The 24,170-nt window shown below is 34.3% G+C and overlaps 1 protein-coding gene and 1 pseudogene across 1 annotated transcript; one reads left to right on the top strand and one right to left on the bottom strand.

Annotated features, from left to right (window-relative positions):
* The window catches only part of LOC130467311 (AP2-like ethylene-responsive transcription factor At1g16060), a 71,609-nt pseudogene that overhangs the window by 3,577 nt on the left and 43,862 nt on the right, over nt 1–24,170 (bottom strand).
* LOC110802565 (uncharacterized) lies at nt 4,893–6,290 on the top strand. The gene is made up of 2 exons (XM_056836625.1): nt 4,893–5,228; nt 6,051–6,290. Exons 1-2 carry the CDS (start codon nt 4,923–4,925, stop codon nt 6,210–6,212), a joined length of 468 nt encoding a protein of 155 aa, XP_056692603.1. The 5' UTR covers nt 4,893–4,922; the 3' UTR covers nt 6,213–6,290.

Below are 24,170 nucleotides of genomic sequence, written 5' to 3'. Positions count from 1 at the left end.
ACTATATATTGTTTGATGTTGTCACTAAAATCACAATTAAGCGAGCAAATGTAGGTCCTTAATTTTTCCACCCATGTAAAAACCAATTTACGCCTCCCAACTACTTTAGATGGATGGACCGCAACATAGTTTCTTCTTAACATTATGCACACGGTCACTTGAATTATTTATAGTACCAACAAATAAAATACGCTTCTAGATTGTTGGAAATAATGCGTTGTAACCATGAAATTAACAATAATAAGGAAGAATTACAATACTCAATAATTGATCTCAAAAGCTGTGACGGGTTTTACGCCTGCCCTAGAAGCGTATTTCCCCACCACCGGTACAAGGTTCTCAGTGACGATTGCTCCCCAAGGGTAACACAGCTACCTTCCAACTCTGTACCCCGATTGGAAGGCTGTAATTACTTCAAGAACTGCTCAGATCTCTATGGGACGATAATGACAGAGATAATATTTATTTAGGGTTTTTTTGTTTTTTCTGTATCTCTGGGTTATTTTATTGGAATAAATAAATGAGTATTTATAAGGAATCTGGTATAAACCGCAACTCCTAGACAATACTCCAAAACCAATACCCACGACAACAATGAAACGGGCCTACAAGCATTATCACAATTAAACCGACCCGTAATGCATTATAATTACCAACAAATTATGAAAATGGAATCTTATAATAATTGGGTATAAGAAAAAGTAATATAGAAATGAAGGAAAGTAATAAAGAAATGAAGGAGAGAGAAGATATTTTATAAAGTAATAAAAAATTATAAAAGTGGGGTTGGATGGGTGATTGGAGAAATTAGAAATGTGAATGAATTAAATAAGGGATAGTGGGGAAATTTATGGTAAATAATCATGTCCACAAATAGAAACATGAAGATTAAATAGGAACGCTGTTTATGGAAACAGGAAGATCAAAAGGGAGCGGAGGGACTATAAAATACAATGTAAATAATATTATGAAACGGATTAAATCGAAAAGTATAAATATTACTTAAAATGGAAGTAGTACTATTTAAATGTTAAGAAACATGAGAAAGATAGTGTAAAAAGGTTCGCTTGTTTTACATGGAAATTAATTTTCAAGGGAAATCAAGTTTATTTGTAAAAAAATTCATTTTGTTTATTTCTTTACAAGAAAATGAAGTGGAAGTAGAAAGGAGAAGAATGCTAAAAGGAGAGAAAAAGGTATGTAATGGATCAGAGAAGAAAATGTTTTGCGACAACATTTAGTTGTCGCAATCTCACGTGTCGAAATTTAATTGGTACATATAGGCGTCACGTATGCTATGAGTCATCATAAATTTTTTACTATCAATGCAAAATTTTACTATGAAAATAAGGTAATTGAATTGATATAAAGAAAGAAACAAATTAGAATTTTAAGATTTTTCTACCTTTATTTTAAACATGTATAATAGAATATATAAGTCACATATTTTAGATTCCAATTTAAATCATGACACATAAGCATGTCATGCCATCATTGTGACACGGCTTAAAGGTCGCATGTTGCGACCTTTATCATTTTCGATTTAACAAAACAAACAATGGAAGATGACAAGTCAAAACAAACAAAGGTCATACGAATTACGAACCAAATGTTCCAAGGTAAAGATATCTGGTTCCATTCACCCTGCCTATCCGAGCTTCCCATCTTCCATTCTGATGATGTCTGAATAAACACCGCACACAGAGAAAAGTCAAACTATTAAATCCAATTCAATGTTTTTAGCACTTTGCTATTATTATTGCGATTTACAACCTTTAGCACTTCGCTATTATTTCCCCACTTGGCAAAATAAATAGGAAAAATTACTTTAAATAATCCAATATTTCAACCGTTTTCTGTTAAAAATCTAAAGTACGGATTATTATCTAATAATCTAACTTTTGCCCTCCATTAACTTTTATTGAACCCAGGTGACTTGAAACCAGCTAAAAAGGTTAACTTTTTTTTAATTCCTTTTATTTCTTAATTTTTCTTTTTCTTCCCTTTCATCATCCAATCTGTACATCAGTTCCACAAGCTAGCAAAATCACAATCAATTTCAAATCAATCAATCTTAATCTCCATCATCATCAACAACATTCAACAATGTGGTATTTCCTAGAATTAGAAACACTACACAGGTTATGAATGTCATTCTACGTAATTGCAAGCACCAAACAAGAATCATCAAACTCCGATCCATTATCCCACACTCTCTCTTTTACACCCCATTAATTAAACCCTTCCTTGTTCATCCAATCCCCCCTAAATTCATTGTTGTTCTTGTTTTTCTAACATGGGTCTTGAAATTGCATGATACCTACCACCAACAGACCCTCCTACCGAAATACACATTTAAAATTCACAACTTTTATTCTCCTCCCATCTTTCTCTTTCCTCCATTCATTTGCGAAATCCATTAAACTTTGGAGCTTGAACAATGGCAGTACCCTCTCAATATCAAACCACGACATCAAAACTGGAAACAACTTTGCAAGAAAATAATGGCATTGAGCAATCAAACGACGTCTTTGAAGCCATATTTGAACCTGTTGCTTCCGACAAGGATGCAAACCACGAGGTACCCGAACCCTACTATCCACCTTCCAGATTAAACCACGAATTAATGGGTCAACTCGAATTGAAGAAGCATGAAAGTATCAAAATTTTCACAATGAGTCAAAGAGAGAATTAATTGATTGAAGGGAGATCAAAGTCAATCCGGCAATTATACAGTCATTGCACCTGAATACATATTTTTTTTAATATGATTCTTGTTTAATTTAAAATTTCTTGATGACTGGAGTTTTAATTGATTTGCTAGAAATTTTGGTAGTTGGTCCTAAGTGTGAAAATTTTCTGTTCAACAATCAATTCAATCTATTGTATGTTCGAAGATAGCTTATTCATGTTTTGTTTATATATATGCATTGTTGATCAACTTTAGAACTGCAATAAAGTTAATGGAGGAAGGGGAAAAAAGAGGGGGGGGGGGGTCTGCTCCTTCCAGAGGAAGGGATGAAGTGAAGAAGGAAAAAATAACAGAGGGAAGAAAAAAAAGGATACAAGAAATATTATGACTAATGGATGAATGACACGTGTTAGGCAACCTGTTGTATCGGTTTGGTGACTGGTTGGGTATAATAAAAGTTAATGGGGTACAAAGGTTGGATTATTAGATAATAATCCATAGGTTGGATTATTAACAGAAAATCGTCGAAATGTTAGATTATTTAAAGTAATTTTTCCAAATAAATACAGAAAACGGTTATTTTCCATAATATATGCCCGTCACAGCATATAGAGTCAAACATTAACATATATTCTGTAGTCTGTACTAATAAAATTTTTTAAAGTACGTCGTTAACATGTTTCGTTTTAATCTGATAATATTGCAAGATTTTTCGATGTATAGTTATCTCAAAATGCATAAAATAAAGTTATTGTGATATAATGTAAAGGTTGTTTATTTTTTCGTGATAAATTTTTTCTCGATAAATATTACCCTTTCAAAATAACTCATACTCCCTCCGCATTTATTGAAGGGATACACTTGATCGGGCACGAGTATTAAAAAAAACAATTGAATGAAATAAAATAATAAAGCACGTGGGGTTGGATAGATATCCTAACACTTATAAAGTCTCATACTTTGGTTACTATTCACACAATAGTGAATTATCTAAATTACCCCCATTTCCTTCATGTTTATATTTTTGTCTTTTCCTTAAGAATAGAGTACTTACGGTTATAACCTTTGCCTTATTAATGTTGTCACGATTGAAGATGCGACCTTGTGTTAATATAAGATTCTTTATTGATTTTCTAATGACGGGTTGTATAATTTATGCCTTTTCTCATTAAATAGTTTCATTAAATATAGAAGCACGTTGCTAATGTTGCACGTGGAATGCTACAATAACAATTGTAGTGATTTTAATGTTGCTTGTGGAATGCTACAATATCAATGACACTAATGTTGTAAACGTATTTATGATTTCGTATTATCAATTACATGCAAATAGAACTTTAGCATTGCTAATCTAGGAATCTAGGATTAACGTAAAATTGTACATGACAGTCTTTTACGTAACACTTATGCAAAATAAGTTTGTATACCTTGGGGGATCGTGCGCGTTAGCGCACGGTCCAACAACTAGTATTAATAAGTAAACAAGTAGGGACCATATCATTTTGGGGGGTGGGGTGGGGTGTAGATAGATGATTTAATTAGATGGTGGGGTTGATAAGTTACTAAAAATGGCAAGTGTATCTCTTAAATAAATACGGTCGGAAAAGGCAAGTGTATCCTTTAAATAAATACAGAGGGAGTAATATGTAAAGGTAACCGGAGATATAACCTTTATTATACAAAATGTACCTTAAAAAAATACTCCCTCCATTCCTTTTTGTTGTTTCCATTTCCTTTTTTGGCGTTTCTTTTTGTTGTTCCCCTACTGAATCTTTACTATTTTTGGCCATAGTTTTTTTACCAATTTACCCTAAGATTCCCCACTATTTACCAAAAATACCCTAAGATTCTACCCTTTCCCACCCACTTTTACCCCACCCACCTTATTTAATTAATTAACCTAACCCCACCCCCCTCCCTTTATAACCCGTCCCTATCTCATATCACTCTCTCACCTCTCATTCTGATTTCTCTCTCTCACCTCTTCGGATCTCTCTCTCTCTCTTATTTCACTCTCTCTCTCTCTTAAAATCCCTCCCCTGTTCTTGAGAAAACCCTAGGTTTTCCGCCTCTGATCTGGGTTTTCCTCTTCAAATCTCACAAATCTGAAACGTTTTCGCCGAAAAACTTTCATAAAAATTACTCGGATTCATTTTCCGATCAGATCCCCTCTATTTTTTTCCCCTTTTTGGTCCCTAATCGTCGCTGATCTTTGTTTTTCTGGTACTTTATGGGTTCTTCTTTGTCTAGAACTCGAGGTGATTCTGGGGTGGGAACTTCTGGTCAAAGAATCCCCGATTCCAACTGTGATTGGGGATCCAAGTGCAACTGTCCCAATAACGAGCATTCCTACTCCGCCGAATATAAAAACAATCTGTATTTGGCCCAAAAAGAAAATACGAGTACTCGAAACTATTTGGAAGAATGGTTTCGGAAGAGGGAAGTGGAGCCAGGAGAGGAGGTTGAGTCAAAATATGACGATCGGAAACCCACTCCCTCAGATCTGCGTTTTTTCGGTGAAGGAGATTCCGATGAGGTATTACTTTTGATTTTTTGCGATTTATTTAGGGTTATTGATGTCGGTTTTATTAAAATGGTTTGATGATTGTTTGCATGTCTAAAAAAGTGGGATTTGATAAATGTTGGATTTATTTGGAGTATTGTTCATTAAACTCGGATTATTTTTTGGATAAGTTGCTCTGATTTCCCATTGCATGTGTTAAAAATGCAGATCTGGTATTATTTCGAATTTTTTGGGAATTTTTTGGAGATTTGTTGGATTCATTCGGGCTTTTTATGTTATTCTTTGCTCTGTTTTCTCATTGCATGTTGTTAAAATTGAGTTCTGATTTTATTTTGTGCTCTGTTTTTTCATTGCATGTTGTTAAAATTGAGTTCTGATTTTATTTTGTGCTTTGTTTTTTCATTGCATGTTGTTAAAATTGAGTTCTGATTTTATTTTGTGCTCTGTTTTTTCATTGCATGTTGTTAAAATTGAGTTCTGATTTTATTTGGAGCTATTTGGAAATTATTTGAAGAAAATCGGAATATTCATGTGTTTTGTTGATCTGTTTTCCCATTGCATGTGGTTAAAAATGGGATCTGGATGTATTTGGGATATTATTTCACATTTTTTGGGTAAAAATGGGATCTGGATGTATTCGGAAAATTAGTTGGATTTTAATGGAATTATTGTGTGATTTGCTCTCATTTATCTCATTGCATGTGGTAACCATGGTGATCTGAAATTATTTGGAACTTTATTTTGAGTTGTTTGATTAAATCTGATTTTAATTCATGGTCCCCTGTTATTTTATGATGGCACTAATCATGTTGTTTGTCCCCTATTGATTGCAAGGAACCAAGTGGGTCTGATTCATTTGATCTGGTGTATGTTGGAGAGTGTGAAAATGAGAATGGTGATGCTGTTGGGTCTCCAGGACAACTTTCATCTGGTTATCCCTCCTCAAAGAAAGGAGAAAAGGGAAAAAAATCGGCTTCAGCATCTGATGATGCTTAGATAAGTCTGTCTCCTTTCTCCCTTTTTTCATTTTATTGAATGCTGGCTAGCTGTGGAGTCATAAGGTGGATGCCAACAACTGTGATTCTGTTGTTGGCCAGGGGTGTTGTTGTTTGGATGATGATGTTGTGATTAGTTGTATGGATGTTGTCTGTGTGATGAACATGATTTGATGGCTTAATGTCCCCTGTTTTATGGTATGTTTTGTGTATGATAAATATGATGCTTTGGTGAGTATGAGATTTGATCAGTATAACTATGTTTTGGATTAGTAAAGGCATGAAATGAATATAATTTGGGGATAGGGTTTGAGTTATTTCAGTCCTCTCAGTGTGGCCTGGTGTTGAATGCTTAATGTCTAAGCATGTCCCTTTAGGATACAATAATGTCCCTTTATTTATTGTGATCGATGATGAGTCTTTTTATTGCTGAGGAACAAGTCTTACTAACCACAAATGCTCGTGCTGCCATTAGTATCAGTAATGATATTTCTCGGGCGCTAAGTGTTTGTGGTTTGGAGTTGTTTTAATGATGCTTGGGGACATTCTGAGATCAATATTAGGAGGTTTGTGATCTTCAATGATGTGATTGTTGATATTCTGAGATCTTTGTTTTGATAATTGTCCTTTAACTTCTTTTGTCGAACGGAGTGAATGTCATTTCACACAATGGAATGTGAATATCAATCATTCCGTTCGGCAGAAGAATGTTAAAGATATGATAGTATTGAAACTACTTGATCAATGATGTGTGTCAATATGTATGAGAAATGAAACCCTACATGTTAATGATCTGTTTAATGCTTCATGTCCCATGAATCAGTGGAGGTCTGTGATGAGTCTTTCATTTGATGAGGTTCAAACCCTATGTTTTGATCAGTTCATGGTGATCTGATGCATTGTTGATTGTTATTGTTATGCTTGATCTGTGATGAGTCTTTCATTTGCTGAGACTCAAACCCAATGTTCCAATAACACTTGTGCACCATTAGCATCATTGATGCTCTTCCGGAGCTAAGTGTTAGGGGATAGGGTTTGTGTCAATGATGCTTGGGGACATTCTGAGATCTTATGTCATGTTAGACAGGAGAGGCAATTCATGTCTTGCAAAACATGTATAATGTGTTTATGATATTCAATGATGTTAGTGTTGATATTCTGTGATGTATGTGTTGATAACCTGAGATATTTGATTCTAAACATGTCCTTCACCACCAATTACCAAAGGGAATACAGATCATGTCACATCATTGATTGATCTAGTATCCCCTTTGGTGAATTGGTGGTGAGGTTGTAAATCATTTAGGATCAAATCTGTCAATGATGTAAAACAACTTAACTGAGATTCAATGATGTTGCCTTGTTCATTGCTTCCTTGTTTTTGCTGCTTTGTTCTTGTTTCCTTGTCCATTACATCTTTTGGCACATCGGCATCCAATTGGGAAGAATTTCCATCTGAAAATGATGTGATATGCATTCTTTCCATTTGGATGCCGATGTGTTTAGAGATGTGATGTGTTAAAGTTGTGTACTTATGCCTTGTGATCTGTGATGAGTCTTCATTTTATGAGTGTCAAACCCTTTGTTTTTCAATCAAACTCATGCACCATTAGCATCCATGATGTTTTTCAGGAGCTAAGTTTAATTGGAAAGGGTTTGATTCAATGATTTTTGGGGACATTCTGAGATATTTATGATTCTTTGTTTATGTGAGGCATATTCCATGTGTTATCAATGATGAATTGATTGTTTTTGTCAAAATTACATCTTTTGACGCATCGGTTTCAAAATGGGAATAATTTCCATCTGAAAATGATGTGATATTATTATTTATTTCCATTTTGAAGCCGATGTGTTTAGAGTTGTGATATTGCAAATGCTGCCTTGTTCTTAATAACCCAATGCTGCCTTGTTTATAGTGTTGCCAATGCTGCCTTACCTCTTGTGCCTTGTACTTTTTCTGCCAATGCTGCCTTGTTTATTGCCTTGCCTTGATTACTCTATATTGATGTGAATAAGAATGAAGAAAAAAAACTTTACTAAACTTAAACATGAGATTCATTCATTGATGCTTCCAAAAGATATGCTTACAAAATGTTTTGCCTACATGTTATGCTTGCATTTAAGCTTACAAAAGTGACACATTGGTTTTACTTGTCAATTTAAAAACATGTCCCCAAAACACAAAAAGTTATCTAATTGTTTTCACTTTGCTTCACTGGTTTGCTTTCCATTCATCATAGAGTTGCATGCATTCATTAACTGCCCATATAGGTGCCTTGACTTGCTCTGGTAGTCTGCCTTCATCTTCTAAAATCTTCTTCTTGTTGTGTGGAAGTTGGTAATCATTGTTGCCTTTGTGTTTTAGAATCTCATTAGAAACAACCTGTAATGTCATCCACACATTAGACAATGTCTTAGGATGCAACTCATTAAAAGAATCATACACTGCTCCACTTAAGTCCTCCACAGTTTTAGGCATTTTCTTGTGCATAAGTGATTGTATTGACCTGAAAAATCCCAAGTCCAAGATGTTGCAATCTGGACTGTTTGCTGGCTGTTGAGTCAACACAAAAGTGAACCCATCTTGTTTGTAGTGTAGTTGCCATTCAGGATCATTTTGCAATATATGTGCCTTTGCATTATCTTGAATGATATAGATGACCTTTTCCCCTTCATGTGGTGGCCACTTGGCCTTGATTGCTGGAAGTAGCTTGTTGATCATCATTGCCCTTGTCTCTATTTGATTTACAGACTTCACTGGCTTTGTTTCAATGGTCCCCTTGAGTCTGTTTTTTGATGTCCTCTTGGCTGCAATTGCATTTGTGAATGGAAATATGCCTATTTTACCATCAAATTCACATTCCCCATTTTCACCCCACCTTGGTCTGGCTACTGCTGCCATGAACATGAATTTTGGTATCTTGGTTCTTGAACTTGCACTTCTGTGTGGATAGGGTTCATTGTTTGCAAGATAAACTCTCTGGTTTTTTTGAGTCAAATAAAACCACTTCTCATCAATATGAATGAAGTCATACATGCTGTAATATGTTGGTTGTTGTGGTATAGTGTAGTCCATTATCAGTCTGATTGCCCACCTTATCCTTGCCATTTTGCATGCTTCTGAAATGCCTGGATGCAAGGGACTTGAGTGTGGCTTTATAATTTTCCTCTTGATGAGCCTCCATACTGTTGTTGGTCCCAAATTCAGCATTCTTGCAAGATCTACGATGCATGTTCTGTCCCCCATGCCTATTTTTGCAATTGAGTCATAGGAGACTTGAACCTTTTTCCTTCCACATCTGTGATATTGGCTTTGCACAATATATGAATTCATTGCTGCCTTCTGTTTCTTTGCTTTGTCCCATATTTTGCCTATGGTTTTCTGGTGTAATCATATTCTATGACTGCATCCCTTATTGCCCCATACAACAAAGTTTCTGAATCTGGAATCTTTCTATTGAGCAGGAACACCAATATTTCTAGCCTCAATTCATTATTTATTCTTGGAGTCCTTGGCTTGTGATGATCTGTTGTGTGTGTTGCTGTTTGATGATGATGAGGTGATGCATTTTCTGATGGTGGTGGAAAGTTCAAATCAAAAAGAAATGGTACCTCTTGAAAGTTGGTAGTTTGCTGCTGCCCTTCCCCTTCTACTTCTGGTACTTGCTGTACATATTCAGTGCTGTTTGGTACATCTTCATTAAACCCAATGTCCCCAAAATCAGCAGCAGTACTTTCAGAAGCTTGTACCAAGTCAGCAGCATCATCACCTTCCTCCGAGTCAGAATCGGAGTTAATGCCGTCGCCTTCATCATCAGAAAAACCGAGGAAATCGTCTTCCTCTTGATCTGAAGCCATTAAGTCCCCTGTTTTTTAGCTATTTAATGCTGAGTTGAGGAATAAATTTTGGTGTGTGTTTGTATTTATTGAACATGAGTTGGATCAGAATTTTGGTGTTTTGTGGGGAAAGTCAGCCTATTTATAAAGTCATATCACTTTTTCAACCCCTCAAAATTTTGGAGGGAAAAACAAAGTCAATGTGTAATTGTTTCTGAAAATTTGGTGGAATTTTTGGAGGGAAAAGTGGGAGTCAGAATTTTGGGCAAATTTTCCACCCAAAAATACGTGACTCATTGTACTGTGATTGGTCCATATTTTTTCATTTGGGTCCCCCAGCCCATGTGACAGAAATTGTAACTCAATTTATTCATTACTTTAATAAATATCTACTTTTTCCCCAATTAATTTAATACTTTCTCTCTCTTTACTTTATTCTTTTTCTTACACACAATCATTATTCTTACACCCAATCATTACCCATATCCCAATATAACCCAAGATTCAGTTTTCTTAAAATACCCCCAACATTCCTTATGGGTACAACAAAAAGGAATGGAGGGAGTATTTCATAATATAGAAGTTAATCAAATATGTTAAAGGTGATAAAAATGAATAAAGTTAAAGTTACCCCGATGTTCAATAACTTTATTTACATTCGGGACACGCAAGACTTTTTATTGTTTTACGGAGTATTTCTCTTTAGTCCTTACTCAGAATATTTACACTGTTCAACATTATCTCTTATTTTATCCAATTTTTTGTCTTAAAACCACACACCTTTTATTACACCTCTCTCTCTCTACTTAATCCAACATTTTTTTTACGCCCGACTCTCACCTTTATTTTAATATTCGTGCAAATAATAAATATGTTAGCTGGAGTTAAAATTAACTATATATAAAAACGAAGGTAGTAACATATTTATCTAATGTGCATACGATGATACCTAACAACTCCTGTATTTTGAGACCCCTCTTGAAAAGCCGTTACTTTGCCTGTAAATAACAACACGCCGGAGTGTTAACCAAATTAATAAAGATATACTACCTACTATTACAATGTTAGCACTACGTATAACATACAAGTATTTGATTACCTTTCTAGTGATCCTAAATACTCTTCTCTGCACAATCCATCCATCCATCTCTTCCATTTCATTTGCATAGGTTGATAACTACGTACATCCATATATTAACACATAATTAACACATTTTTACAGCTATATATACTGGTAAATTCTCATTTAAATAATTAACTTACTGAAAAGTTTAGTTTGGTCTCTTTGCCCCAGTACTTTAGTGCGGCCAAGTCATAAGCTCGGGCTGCTGCTATCTCATCAACATAAGCACCTAATCAAATTGATCACTGATGTAAAAAGTATTGCATATCAAGATTTGGGGGGGAATCGAGGACGGCAGAGGCGGCTAATCGTTAAGGAACATTGTTTATAAACATATGACAGGGGTACGATATATATCATTGTTCTTTTTATTTTATATCATTGTTATTTTTTTTTACCCTTTTTCCATTTTTGATACCATTGGAATTTCAATATATTTACAGAATTGTAAGGTTATGCTTTTATTTATACATAACAAATTAACAGTTATTGAAATTTACTTCCTCGGGGAAATTAGGGTTTTCTACAAGTGTCCTATTATTTCGTTTTTCGAGTTGTACTCATTGTTCTTGAGGGCACGCTTGGATTGGGTGTAATGGATTATGGGGGTAATAAGAGTCAAACCACCATAATAAAAGGACAATGAAGGTGAATTGAGGTGGTTGCAAGGAGGGTGGTGTGGTGGTATTGTGATGAGAAGCTGTGGTAGTGGTGGTGTTGTGAGGAGAAGGGAGGAAGGGGGAAGTAATTACCCCCCAAATGAGGGTAATAATCACCCTAGTGGGATGGTGGGTAACTATTCCCCCTCATGATGAGGGTATTTGTTCCCCCTTCCCTTTTATTTTATTCTTGCCAACACTTGCTTGTTCCCTTTGCCACCACTTCATCCCCTCATCATCACCTTCAATTACCTTAGTTTGACTTTTATTACCCCTTTAATACATTACCCTCAATCCAAACATGCCCTGAAAGTTACAAATTACAGGATCCCTTATGTGCAATTTTGTTAAGAAGGCTACATGTACCCTCAGGGTATAAAATAGTTTCACATCTTTGTCTGTGTAAATTTTCAAATTCAAATATCTTTTTAAATTTTAGATTTAATTTCAATCCCATATGGGGTTACTTATATGACAACAATTAATGGGAATCCAGGGTATGTTACTATTTAATACCCTGGACCCTGGGAATACATGTAGCAACTTCCCACTTTTGTAATGCACCGTAACCTTACCTTCTACGATTTGATAGGAGAACACCACGTCGATTGGTTAGGTACTTGAGTCCGTAACTTTTTTTTCTTTATTTTTTGATGGGAAGACCTATTTTTAAGTAACGGTATTTAAATAAGCATCAGACAATCTAATAGGAGAATATCTTATATTCCGTATCATTTTATGCATAAATAAAATGAGCATTTTTTTTTTAAGATATTGTGAATGAAACGGTTTTATTTTTTAGTTTAAAAAAGGCTATGAGAGCAACAATGGCAGTAGGGAAATTTAACCAGCTTGCAATGGACTAAGGCTTCTGCTTACACTTACTAAAATAGAGTTGATACTGATAAGTTTGTTGAAATTGAAAAGGTGGTAACTGAAACTAATACGATATCTCATATAATTACATGAGTTGTTCGTTATATTCCTCCGTAATGGATTACTCGCACCGTTTTGACTGGACACGCTTGTCAAACTTTGACCACCAATCTTTAACTATATATTAAAAATACTTATAAAATATTAATATTTGAAAATCTATCTATATAATATACCAAAAGAGAGGAAATCAATATGGAGCTGACAAGTGTCGCTATTTGATTTTCCTCTTTTATAGATATAAACAAATTACACAAAAATAAAATACTTGATTCTTAAAATATTTATTATCTTGGAGTATTTTGTTAACTTTCACCTCATAAACATATTTGATTCTCTTCTCCTCAAAACATTAAAAAAAAATATCATTTTATATATAGGGAATATTTTTTAAATTATATTTTCTATATTTGGTAACAAATATAACCAATATAAGATTATATTTTTGTAAAAAATTATCCATTACACGGAGTACGTAGTAGGATTTTTACAAAAAGTTAAGAGTCGTCCACTGATATGTATTTCGTACTTACATAATTCGAATTCAAATAAATTAGAAAATCAATCAAGAATGAATAAATGTGTATGAAAAAATACTGTAATAATCTATAATATTTTATACATAGTATTTTTAGCAACTAATTAAATTTGATAATTCTCACCGCCATTGATAGTAATATTTTACTACCTTAAATAAATTATGTAACTTATTTAAACATGAGCAAAACTTGCGAAATATAATATATCACCTACTCTACGGCGTAATTCCTAAAAATTTTAGATGCAACTCTTTGATTTTTACACTAGCTATTATGTTCACACATCGCTCTACTTTTCTGTTTTTTGGGTGATTGTTAATACTTTATGATTAATATAGTCATGTACACCATAGCATTGTGTTCGATTTGTTTAAATACTTACATAATAATACTATTTTTTTAATAATTTTTACTAATTGATAATTTAAGATATTAATAGTTCAAGTTACTTACTAACAACCGTGGAAATAAAAGTGGTTTGTCCAAAAAAAATGGAAGAATTAGTAAACAAGAAAATCGATGTTCAACTAACACGTGGTCCACTCTACTAAAAAAAAATCCATTTAAATATTTTAGGCTAAACAATTGAGTTACGTATTCCCTCCCTATTTTATAAGGAGTCACGTGTTGACCGACACATGTATTAAGGAAGGAGAGTTGAATTAATCTAATAAAGGTAATAAAGAAAGTGGGGGAGGGAGTAATAAAGAAATAGAAAAATGATAATGGGAAAAGTATTTTAATCAAAGTAGATAATTTATTGTTGTGTTATTCCCTAGAGAAAATTAGATATATTATATATATTTTGACTAATATATCGTAATTAACTATTTCCAAAGTCATAAGATCCAGATGGTGGGGTTGATAAGTTACTAAAAATGGCAAGTGTATCTCTTAAATAAATACGGTCGGAAAAGGCAAGTGTATCCTTTAAATAAATACAGAGGGAGTAATATGTAAAGGTAACCGGAGATATAACCTTTATTATACAAAATGTACCTTAAAAAAATACTCCCTCCATTCCTTTTTGTTGTTCCCATTTCCTTTTTTGGCGTTTCTTTTTGTTGTTCCCCTACTGAATCTTTACTATTTTTGGCCATAGTTTTTTTACCAATTTACCCTAAGATTCCCCACTATTTACCAAAAATACCCTAAGATTCTACCCTTTCCCACCCACTTTTACCCCACCCACCTTATTTAATTAATTAACCTAACCCCACCCCCCTCCCTTTATAACCCGTCCCTATCTCATATCACTCTCTCACCTCTCATTTTGATTTCTCTCTCTCACCTCTTCGGATCTCTCTCTCTCTCTTATTTCACTCTCTCTCTCTCTTAAAATCCCTCCCCTGTTCTTGAGAAAACCCTAGGTTTTCCGCCTCTGATCTGGGTTTTCCTCTCCAAATCTCACAAATCTGAAACGTTTTCGCCGAAAAACTTTCATAAAAATTACTCGGATTCATTTTCCGATCAGATCCCCTCTATTTTTTTCCCCTTTTTGGTCCCTAATCGTCGCTGATCTTTGTTTTTCTGGTACTTTATGGGTTCTTCTTTGTCTAGAACTCGAGGTGATTCTGGGGTGGGAACTTCTGGTCAAAGAATCCCCGATTCCAACTGTGATTGGGGATCCAAGTGCAACTGTCCCAATAACGAGCATTCCTACTCCGCCGAATATAAAAACAATCTGTATTTGGCCCAAAAAGAAAATACGAGTACTCGAAACTATTTGGAAGAATGGTTTCGGAAGAGGGAAGTGGAGCCAGGAGAGGAGGTTGAGTCAAAATATGACGATCGGAAACCCACTCCCTCAGATCTGCGTTTTTTTCGGTGAAGGAGATTCCGATGAGGTTTTACTTTTGATTTTTTGCGATTTATTTAGGGTTATTGATGTCGGTTTTATTAAAATGGTTTGATGATTGTTTGCATGTCTAAAAAAGTGGGATTTGATAAATGTTGGATTTATTTGGAGTATTGTTCATTAAACTCGGATTATTTTTTGGATAAGTTGCTCTGATTTCCCATTGCATGTGTTAAAAATGCAGATCTGGTATTATTTCGAATTTTTTGGGAATTTTTTGGAGATTTGTTGGATTCATTCGGGCTTTTTATGTTATTCTTTGCTCTGTTTTCTCACTGCATGTTGTTAAAATTGAGTTCTGATTTTATTTTGTGCTCTGTTTTTTCATTGCATGTTGTTAAAATTGAGTTCTGATTTTATTTTGTGCTCTGTTTTTTCATTGCATGTTGTTAAAATTGAGTTCTGATTTTATTTTGTGCTCTGTTTTTTCATTGCATGTTGTTAAAATTGAGTTCTGATTTTATTTGGAGCTATTTGGAAATTATTTGAAGAAAATCGGAATATTCATGTGTTTTGTTGATCTGTTTTCCCATTGCATGTGGTTAAAAATGGGATCTGGATGTATTTGGGATATTATTTCACATTTTTTGGGTAAAAATGGGATCTGGATGTATTCGGAAAATTAGTTGGATTTTAATGGAATTATTGTGTGATTTGCTCTCATTTATCTCATTGCATGTGGTAACCATGGTGATCTGAAATTATTTGGAACTTTATTTTGAGTTGTTTGATTAAATCTGATTTTAATTCATGGTCCCCTGTTATTTTATGATGGCACTAATCATGTTGTTTGTCCCCTATTGATTGCAAGGAACCAAGTGGGTCTGATTCATTTGATCTGGTGTATGTTGGAGAGTGTGAAAATGAGAATGGTGATGCTGTTGGGTCTCCAGGACAACTTTCATCTGGTTATCCCTCCTCAAAGAAAGGAGAAAAGGGAAAATAATCGGCTTCAGCATCTGATGATGCTTAGATAAGTCTGTCTCCTTTCTCCCTTTTTTCATTTTATTGAATGCTGGCTAGCTGTGGAGTCATAAGGTGGATGCCAACAACTGTGATTCTGTTGTTGGCCAGGGGTGTTGTTGTTTGGATGATGATGTTGTGATTAGTTGTATGGATGTTGTCTGTGTGATGAACATGATTTGATGGCTTAATGTCCCCTGTTTTATGGTATGTTTTGTGTATGATAAATATGATGCTTTGGTGAGTATGAGATTTGATCAGTATAACTATGTTTTGGATTAGTAAAGGCATGAAATGAATATAATTTGGGGATAGGGTTTGAGTTATTTCAGTCCTCTCAGTGTGGCCTGGTGTTGAATGCTTAATGTCCAAGCATGTCCCTTTAGGATACAATAATGTCCCTTTATTTATTGTGATCGATGATGAGTCTTTTTATTGCTGAGGAACAAGTCTTACTAACCACAAATGCTCGTGCTGCCATTAGTATCAGTAATGATATTTCTCGGGCGCTAAGTGTTTGTGGTTTGGAGTTGTTTTAATGATGCTTGGGGACATTCTGAGATCAATATTAGGAGGTTTGTGATCTTCAATGATGTGATTGTTGATATTCTGAGATCTTTGTTTTGATAATTGTCCTTTAACTTCTTTTGTCGAACGGAGTGAATGTCATTTCACACAATGGAATGTGAATATCAATCATTCCGTTCGGCAGAAGAATGTTAAAGATATGATAGTATTGAAACTACTTGATCAATGATGTGTGTCAATATGTATGAGAAATGAAACCCTACATGTTAATGATCTGTTTAATGCTTCATGTCCCATGAATCAGTGGAGGTCTGTGATGAGTCTTTCATTTGATGAGGTTCAAACCCTATGTTTTGATCAGTTCATGGTGATCTGATGCATTGTTGATTGTTATTGTTATGCTTGATCTGTGATGAGTCTTTCATTTGCTGAGACTCAAACCCAATGTTCCAATAACACTTGTGCACCATTAGCATCATTGATGCTCTTCCGGAGCTAAGTGTTAGGGGATAGGGTTTGTGTCAATGATGCTTGGGGACATTCTGAGATCTTATGTCATGTTAGACAGGAGAGGCAATTCATGTCTTGCAAAACATGTATAATGTGTTTATGATATTCAATGATGTTAGTGTTGATATTCTGTGATGTATGTGTTGATAACCTGAGATATTTGATTCTAAACATGTCCTTCACCACCAATTACCAAAGGGAATACAGATCATGTCACATCATTGATTGATCTAGTATCCCCTTTGGTGAATTGGTGGTGAGGTTGTAAATCATTTAGGATCAAATCTGTCAATGATGTAAAACAACTTAACTGAGATTCAATGATGTTGCCTTGTTCATTGCTTCCTTGTTTTTGCTGCTTTGTTCTTGTTTCCTTGTCCATTACATCTTTTGGCACATCGGCATCCAATTGGGAAGAATTTCCATCTGAAAATGATGTGATATGCATTCTTTCCATTTGGATGCCGATGTGTTTAGAGATGTGATGTGTTAAAGTTGTGTACTTATGCCTTGTGATCTGTGATGAGTCTTCATTTTATGAGTGTCAAACCCTTTGTTTTTCAATCAAACTCATGCACCATTAGCATCCATGATGTTTTTCAGGAGCTAAGTTTAATTGGAAAGGGTTTGATTCAATGATTTTTGGGGACATTCTGAGATATTTATGATTCTTTGTTTATGTGAGGCATATTCCATGTGTTATCAATGATGAATTGATTGTTTTTGTCAAAATTACATCTTTTGACGCATCGGTTTCAAAATGGGAATAATTTCCATCTGAAAATGATGTGATATTATTATTTATTTCCATTTTGAAGCCGATGTGTTTAGAGTTGTGATATTGCAAATGCTGCCTTGTTCTTAATAACCCAATGCTGCCTTGTTTATAGTGTTGCCAATGCTGCCTTACCTCTTGTGCCTTGTACTTTTTCTGCCAATGCTGCCTTGTTTATTGCCTTGCCTTGATTACTCTATATTGATGTGAATAAGAATGAAGAAAAAAAACTTTACTAAACTTAAACATGAGATTCATTCATTGATGCTTCCAAAAGATATGCTTACAAAATGTTTTGCCTACATGTTATGCTTGCATTTAAGCTTACAAAAGTGACACATTGGTTTTACTTGTCAATTTAAAAACATGTCCCCAAAACACAAAAAGTTATCTAATTTTTTTCACTTTGCTTCACTGGTTTGCTTTCCATTCATCATAGAGTTGCATGCATTCATTAACTGCCCATATAGGTGCCTTGACTTGCTCTGGCAGTCTGCCTTCATCTTCTAAAATCTTCTTCTTGTTGTGTGGAAGTTGGTAATCATTGTTGCCTTTGTGTTTTAGAATCTCATTAGAAACAAACTGTAATGTCATCCACACATTAGACAATGTCTTAGGATGCAACTCATTAAAAGAATCATACACTGCTCCACTTAAGTCCTCCACAGTTTTAGGCATTTTCTTGTGCATAAGTGATTGTATTGACCTGAAAAATCCCAAGTCCAAGATGTTGCAATCTGGACTGTTTGCTGGCTGTTGAGTCAACACAAAAGTGAACCCATCTTGTTTGTAGTGTAGTTGCCATTCAGGATCATTTTGCAATATATGTGCCTTTGCATTATCTTGAATGATATAGATGACCTTTTCCCCTTCATGTGGTGGCCACTTGGCCTTGATTGCTGGAAGTAGCTTGTTGATCATCATTGCCCTTGTCTCTATTTGATTTACAGACTTCACTGGCTTTGTTTCAATGGTCCCCTTGAGTCTGTTTTTTGATGTCCTCTTGGCTGCAATTGCATTTGTGAATGGAAATATGCCTATTTTACCATCAAATTCACATTCCCCATTTTCACCCCACCTTGGTCTGGCTACTGCTGCCATGAACATGAATTTTGGTATCTTGGTTCTTGAACTTGCACTTCTGTGTGGATAGGGTTCATTGTTTGCAAGATAAACTCTCTGATTTTTTTGAGTCAAATAAAACCACTTCTCATCAATATGAATGAAGTCATACATGCTGTAATATGTTGGTTCTTGTGGTATAGTGTAGTCCATTATCAGTCTGATTTCCCACCTTATCCTTGCCATTTTGCATGCTTCTGAAATGCCTGGATGCAAGGGACTTGAGTGTGGCTTTATAATTTTCCTCTTGATGAGCCTCCATACTGTTGTTGGTCCCAAATTCAGCATTCTTGCAAGATCTACGATGCATGTTCTGTCCCCCATGCCTATTTTTGCAATTGAGTCATAGGAGACTTGAACCTTTTTCCTTCCACATCTGTGATATTGGCTTTGCACAATATATGAATTCATTGCTGCCTTCTGTTTCTTTGCTTTGTCCCATATTTTGCCTATGGTTTTTCTGGTGTAATCATATTCTATGACTGCATCCCTTATTGCCCCATACAACAAAGTTTCTGAATCTGGAATCTTTCTATTGAGCAGGAACACCAATATTTCTAGCCTCAATTCATTATTTATTCTTGGAGTCCTTGGCTTGTGATGATCTGTTGTGTGTGTTGCTGTTTGATGATGATGAGGTGATGCATTTTCTGATGGTGGGGGAAAGTTCAAATCAAAAAGAAATGGTACCTCTTGAAAGTTGGTAGTTTGCTGCTGCCCTTCCCCTTCTACTTCTGGTACTTGCTGTACATATTCAGTGCTGTTTGGTACATCTTCATTAAACCCAATGTCCCCAAAATCAGCAGCAGTACTTTCAGAAGCTTGTACCAAGTCAGCAGCATCATCACCTTCCTCCGAGTCAGAATCGGAGTTAATGCCGTCGCCTTCATCATCAGAAAAACCGAGGAAATCGTCTTCCTCTTGATCTGAAGCCATTAAGTCCCCTGTTTTTTAGCTATTTAATGCTGAGTTGAGGAATAAATTTTGGTGTGTGTTTGTATTTATTGAACATGAGTTGGATCAGAATTTTGGTGTTGTGGGGAAAGTCAGCCTATTTATAAAGTCATATCACTTTTTCAACCCCTCAAAATTTTGGAGGGAAAAACAAAGTCAATGTGTAATTGTTTCTGAAAATTTGGTGGAATTTTTGGAGGGAAAAGTGGGAGTCAGAATTTTGGGCAAATTTTTCACCCAAAAATACGTGACTCATTGTACTGTGATTGGTCCATATTTTTTCATTTGGGTCCCCCAGCCCATGTGACAGAAATTGTAACTCAATTTATTCATTACTTTAATAAATATCTACTTTTTCCCCAATTAATTTAATACTTTCTCTCTCTTTACTTTATTCTTTTTCTTACACACAATCATTATTCTTACACCCAATCATTACCCATATCCCAATATAACCCAAGATTCAGTTTTCTTAAAATACCCCCAACATTCCTTATGGGTACAACAAAAAGGAATGGAGGGAGTACTTCATAATATAGAAGTTAATCAAATATGTTAAAGGTGATAAAAATGAATAAAGTTAAAGTTACCCCGATGTTCAATAACTTTATTTACATTCGGGACACGCAAGACTTTTTATTGTTTTACGGAGTATTTCTCTTTAGTCCTTACTCAGAATATTTACACTGTTCAACATTATCTCTTATTTTATCCAATTTTTTGTCTTAAAACCACACACCTTTTATTACACCTTTCTCTCTCTACTTAATCCAACATTTTTTTTACGCCCGACTCTCACCTTTATTTTAATATTCGTGCAAATAATAAATATGTTAGCTGGAGTTAAAATTAACTATATATAAAAACGAAGGTAGTAACATATTTATCTAATGTGCATACGATGATACCTAACAACTCCTGTATTTTGAGACCCCTCTTGAAAAGCCGTTACTTTGCCTGTAAATAACAACACGCCGGAGTGTTAACCAAATTAATAAAGATATACTACCTACTATTACAATGTTAGCACTACGTATAACATACAAGTATTTGATTACCTTTCTAGTGATCCTAAATACTCTTCTCTGCACAATCCATCCATCCATCTCTTCCATTTCATTTGCATAGGTTGATAACTACGTACATCCATATATTAACACATAATTAACACATTTTTACAGCTATATATACTGGTAAATTCTCATTTAAATAATTAACTTACTGAAAAGTTTAGTTTGGTCTCTTTGCCCCAGTACTTTAGTGCGGCCAAGTCATAAGCTCGGGCTGCTGCTATCTCATCAACATAAGCACCTAATCAAATTGATCACTGATGTAAAAAGTATTGCATATCAAGATTTGGGGGGGAATCGAGGACGGAGAGGCGGCTAATCGTTAAGGAACATTGTTTATAAACATATGACAGGGGTACGATATATATCATTGTTCTTTTTATTTTATATCATTGTTATTTTTTTTTACCCTTTTTCCATTTTTGATACCATTGGAATTTCAATATATTTACAGAATTGTAAGGTTATGCTTTTATTTATACATAACAAATTAACAGTTATTGAAATTTACTTCCTCGGGGAAATTAGGGTTTTCTACAAGTGTCCTATTATTTCGTTTTTCGAGTTGTACTCATTGTTCTTGAGGGCACGCTTGGATTGGGTGTAATGGATTATGGGGGTAATAAGAGTCAAACCACCATAATAAAAGGACAATGAAGGTGAATTGAGGTGGTTGCAAGGAGGGTGGTGTGGTGGTATTGTGATGAGAAGCTGTGGTAGTGGTGGTGTTGTGAGGAGAAGGGAGGAAGGGGGAAGTAATTACCCCCCAAATGAGGGTAATAATCACCCTAGTGGGATGGTGGGTAACTATTCCCCCTCATGATGAGGGTATTTGTTCCCCCTTCCCTTTTATTTTATTCTTGCCAACACTTGCTTGTTCCCTTTGCCACCACTTCATCCCCTCATCATCACCTTCAATTACCTTAGTTTGACTTTTATTACCCCTTTAATACATTACCCTCAATCCAAACATGCCCTGAAAGTTACAAATTACAGGATCCCTTATGTGCAATTTTGTTAAGAAGGCTACATGTACCCTCAGGGTATAAAATAGTTTCACATCTTTGTCTGTGTAAATTTTCAAATTCAAATATCTTTTTAAATTTTAGATTTAATTTCAATCCCATATGGGGTTACTTATATGACAACAATTAATGGGAATCCAGGGTATGTTACTATTTAATACCCTGGACCCTGGGAATACATGTAGCAACTTCCCACTTTTGTAATGCACCGTAACCTTACCTTCTACGATTTGATAGGAGAACACCACGTCGATTGGTTAGGTACTTGAGTCCGTAACTTTTTTTTCTTTATTTTTTGATGGGAAGACCTATTTTTAAGTAACGGTATTTAAATAAGCATCAGACAATCTAATAGGAGAATATCTTATATTCCGTATCATTTTATGCATAAATAAAATGAGCATTTTTTTTTTAAGATATTGTGAATGAAACGGTTTTATTTTTTAGTTTAAAAAAGGCTATGAGAGCAACAATGGCAGTAGGGAAATTTAACCAGCTTGCAATGGACTAAGGCTTCTGCTTACACTTACTAAAATAGAGTTGATACTGATAAGTTTGTTGAAATTGAAAAGGTGGTAACTGAAACTAATACGATATCTCATATAATTACATGAGTTGTTCGTTATATTCCTCTGTAATGGAATACTCGCACCGTTTTGACTGGACACGCTTGTCAAACTTTGACCACCAATCTTTAACTATATATTAAAAATACTTATAAAATATTAATATTTGAAAATCTATCTATATAATATACCAAAAGAGAGGAAATCAATATGGAGCTGACAAGTGTCGCTATTTGATTTTCCTCTTTTATAGATATAAACAAATTACACAAAAATAAAATACTTGATTCTTAAAATATTTATTATCTTGGAGTATTTTGTTAACTTTCACCTCATAAACATATTTGATTCTCTTCTCCTCAAAACATTAAAAAAAAATATCATTTTATATATAGGGAATATTTTTTAAATTATATTTTCTATATTTGGTAACAAATATAACCAATATAAGATTATATTTTTGTAAAAAATTATCCATTACACGGAGTACGTAGTAGGATTTTTACAAAAAGTTAAGAGTCGTCCACTGATATGTATTTCGTACTTACATAATTCGAATTCAAATAAATTAGAAAATCAATCAAGAATGAATAAATGTGTATGAAAAAATACTGTAATAATCTATAATATTTTATACATAGTATTTTTAGCAACTAATTAAATTTGATAATTCTCACCGCCATTGATAGTAATATTTTACTATCTTAAATAAATTATGTAACTTATTTAAACATGAGCAAAACTTGCGAAATATAATATATCACCTACTCTACGGCGTAATTCCTAAAAATTTTAGATGCAACTCTTTGATTTTTACACTAGCTATTATGTTCACACATCGCTCTACTTTTCTGTTTTTTGGGTGATTGTTAATACTTTATGATTAATATAGTCATGTACACCATAGCATTGTGTTCGATTTGTTTAAATACTTACATAATAATACTATTTTTTTAATAATTTTTACTAATTGATAATTTAAGATATTAATAGTTCAAGTTACTTACTAACAACCGTGGAAATAAAAGTGGTTTGTCCAAAAAAAATGGAAGAATTAGGAAACAAGAAAATCGATGTTCAACTAACACGTGGTCCACTCTACTAAAAAAAAATCCCTTTAAATATTTTAGGCTAAACAATTGAGTTACGTATTCCCTCCCTATTTTATAAGGAGTCACGTGTTGACCGACACATGTATTAAGGAAGGAGAGTTGAATTAATCTAATAAAGGTAATAAAGAAAGTGGGGGAGGGAGTAATAAAGAAATAGAAAAAAGATAATGGGAAAAGTATTTTAATCAAAGTAGATAATTTATTGTTGTGTTATTCCCTAGAGAAAATTAGATATATTATATATATTTTGACTAATATATCGTAATTAACTATTTCCAAAGTCATAAGATCCAGATGATTAAGTTTCATTATTATTAATATGTTTGCAAGAACAAAATATTTTGTATATGTTAATGTAAATGATTGCAACATCACATTA

This window comes from Spinacia oleracea, chromosome 2 (assembly GCF_020520425.1).
Source record: "Spinacia oleracea cultivar Varoflay chromosome 2, BTI_SOV_V1, whole genome shotgun sequence".
Classification (NCBI taxonomy): Eukaryota; Viridiplantae; Streptophyta; class Magnoliopsida; order Caryophyllales; family Amaranthaceae; genus Spinacia; species Spinacia oleracea.
This window is presented reverse-complemented; position numbering and strand designations above follow the sequence as displayed.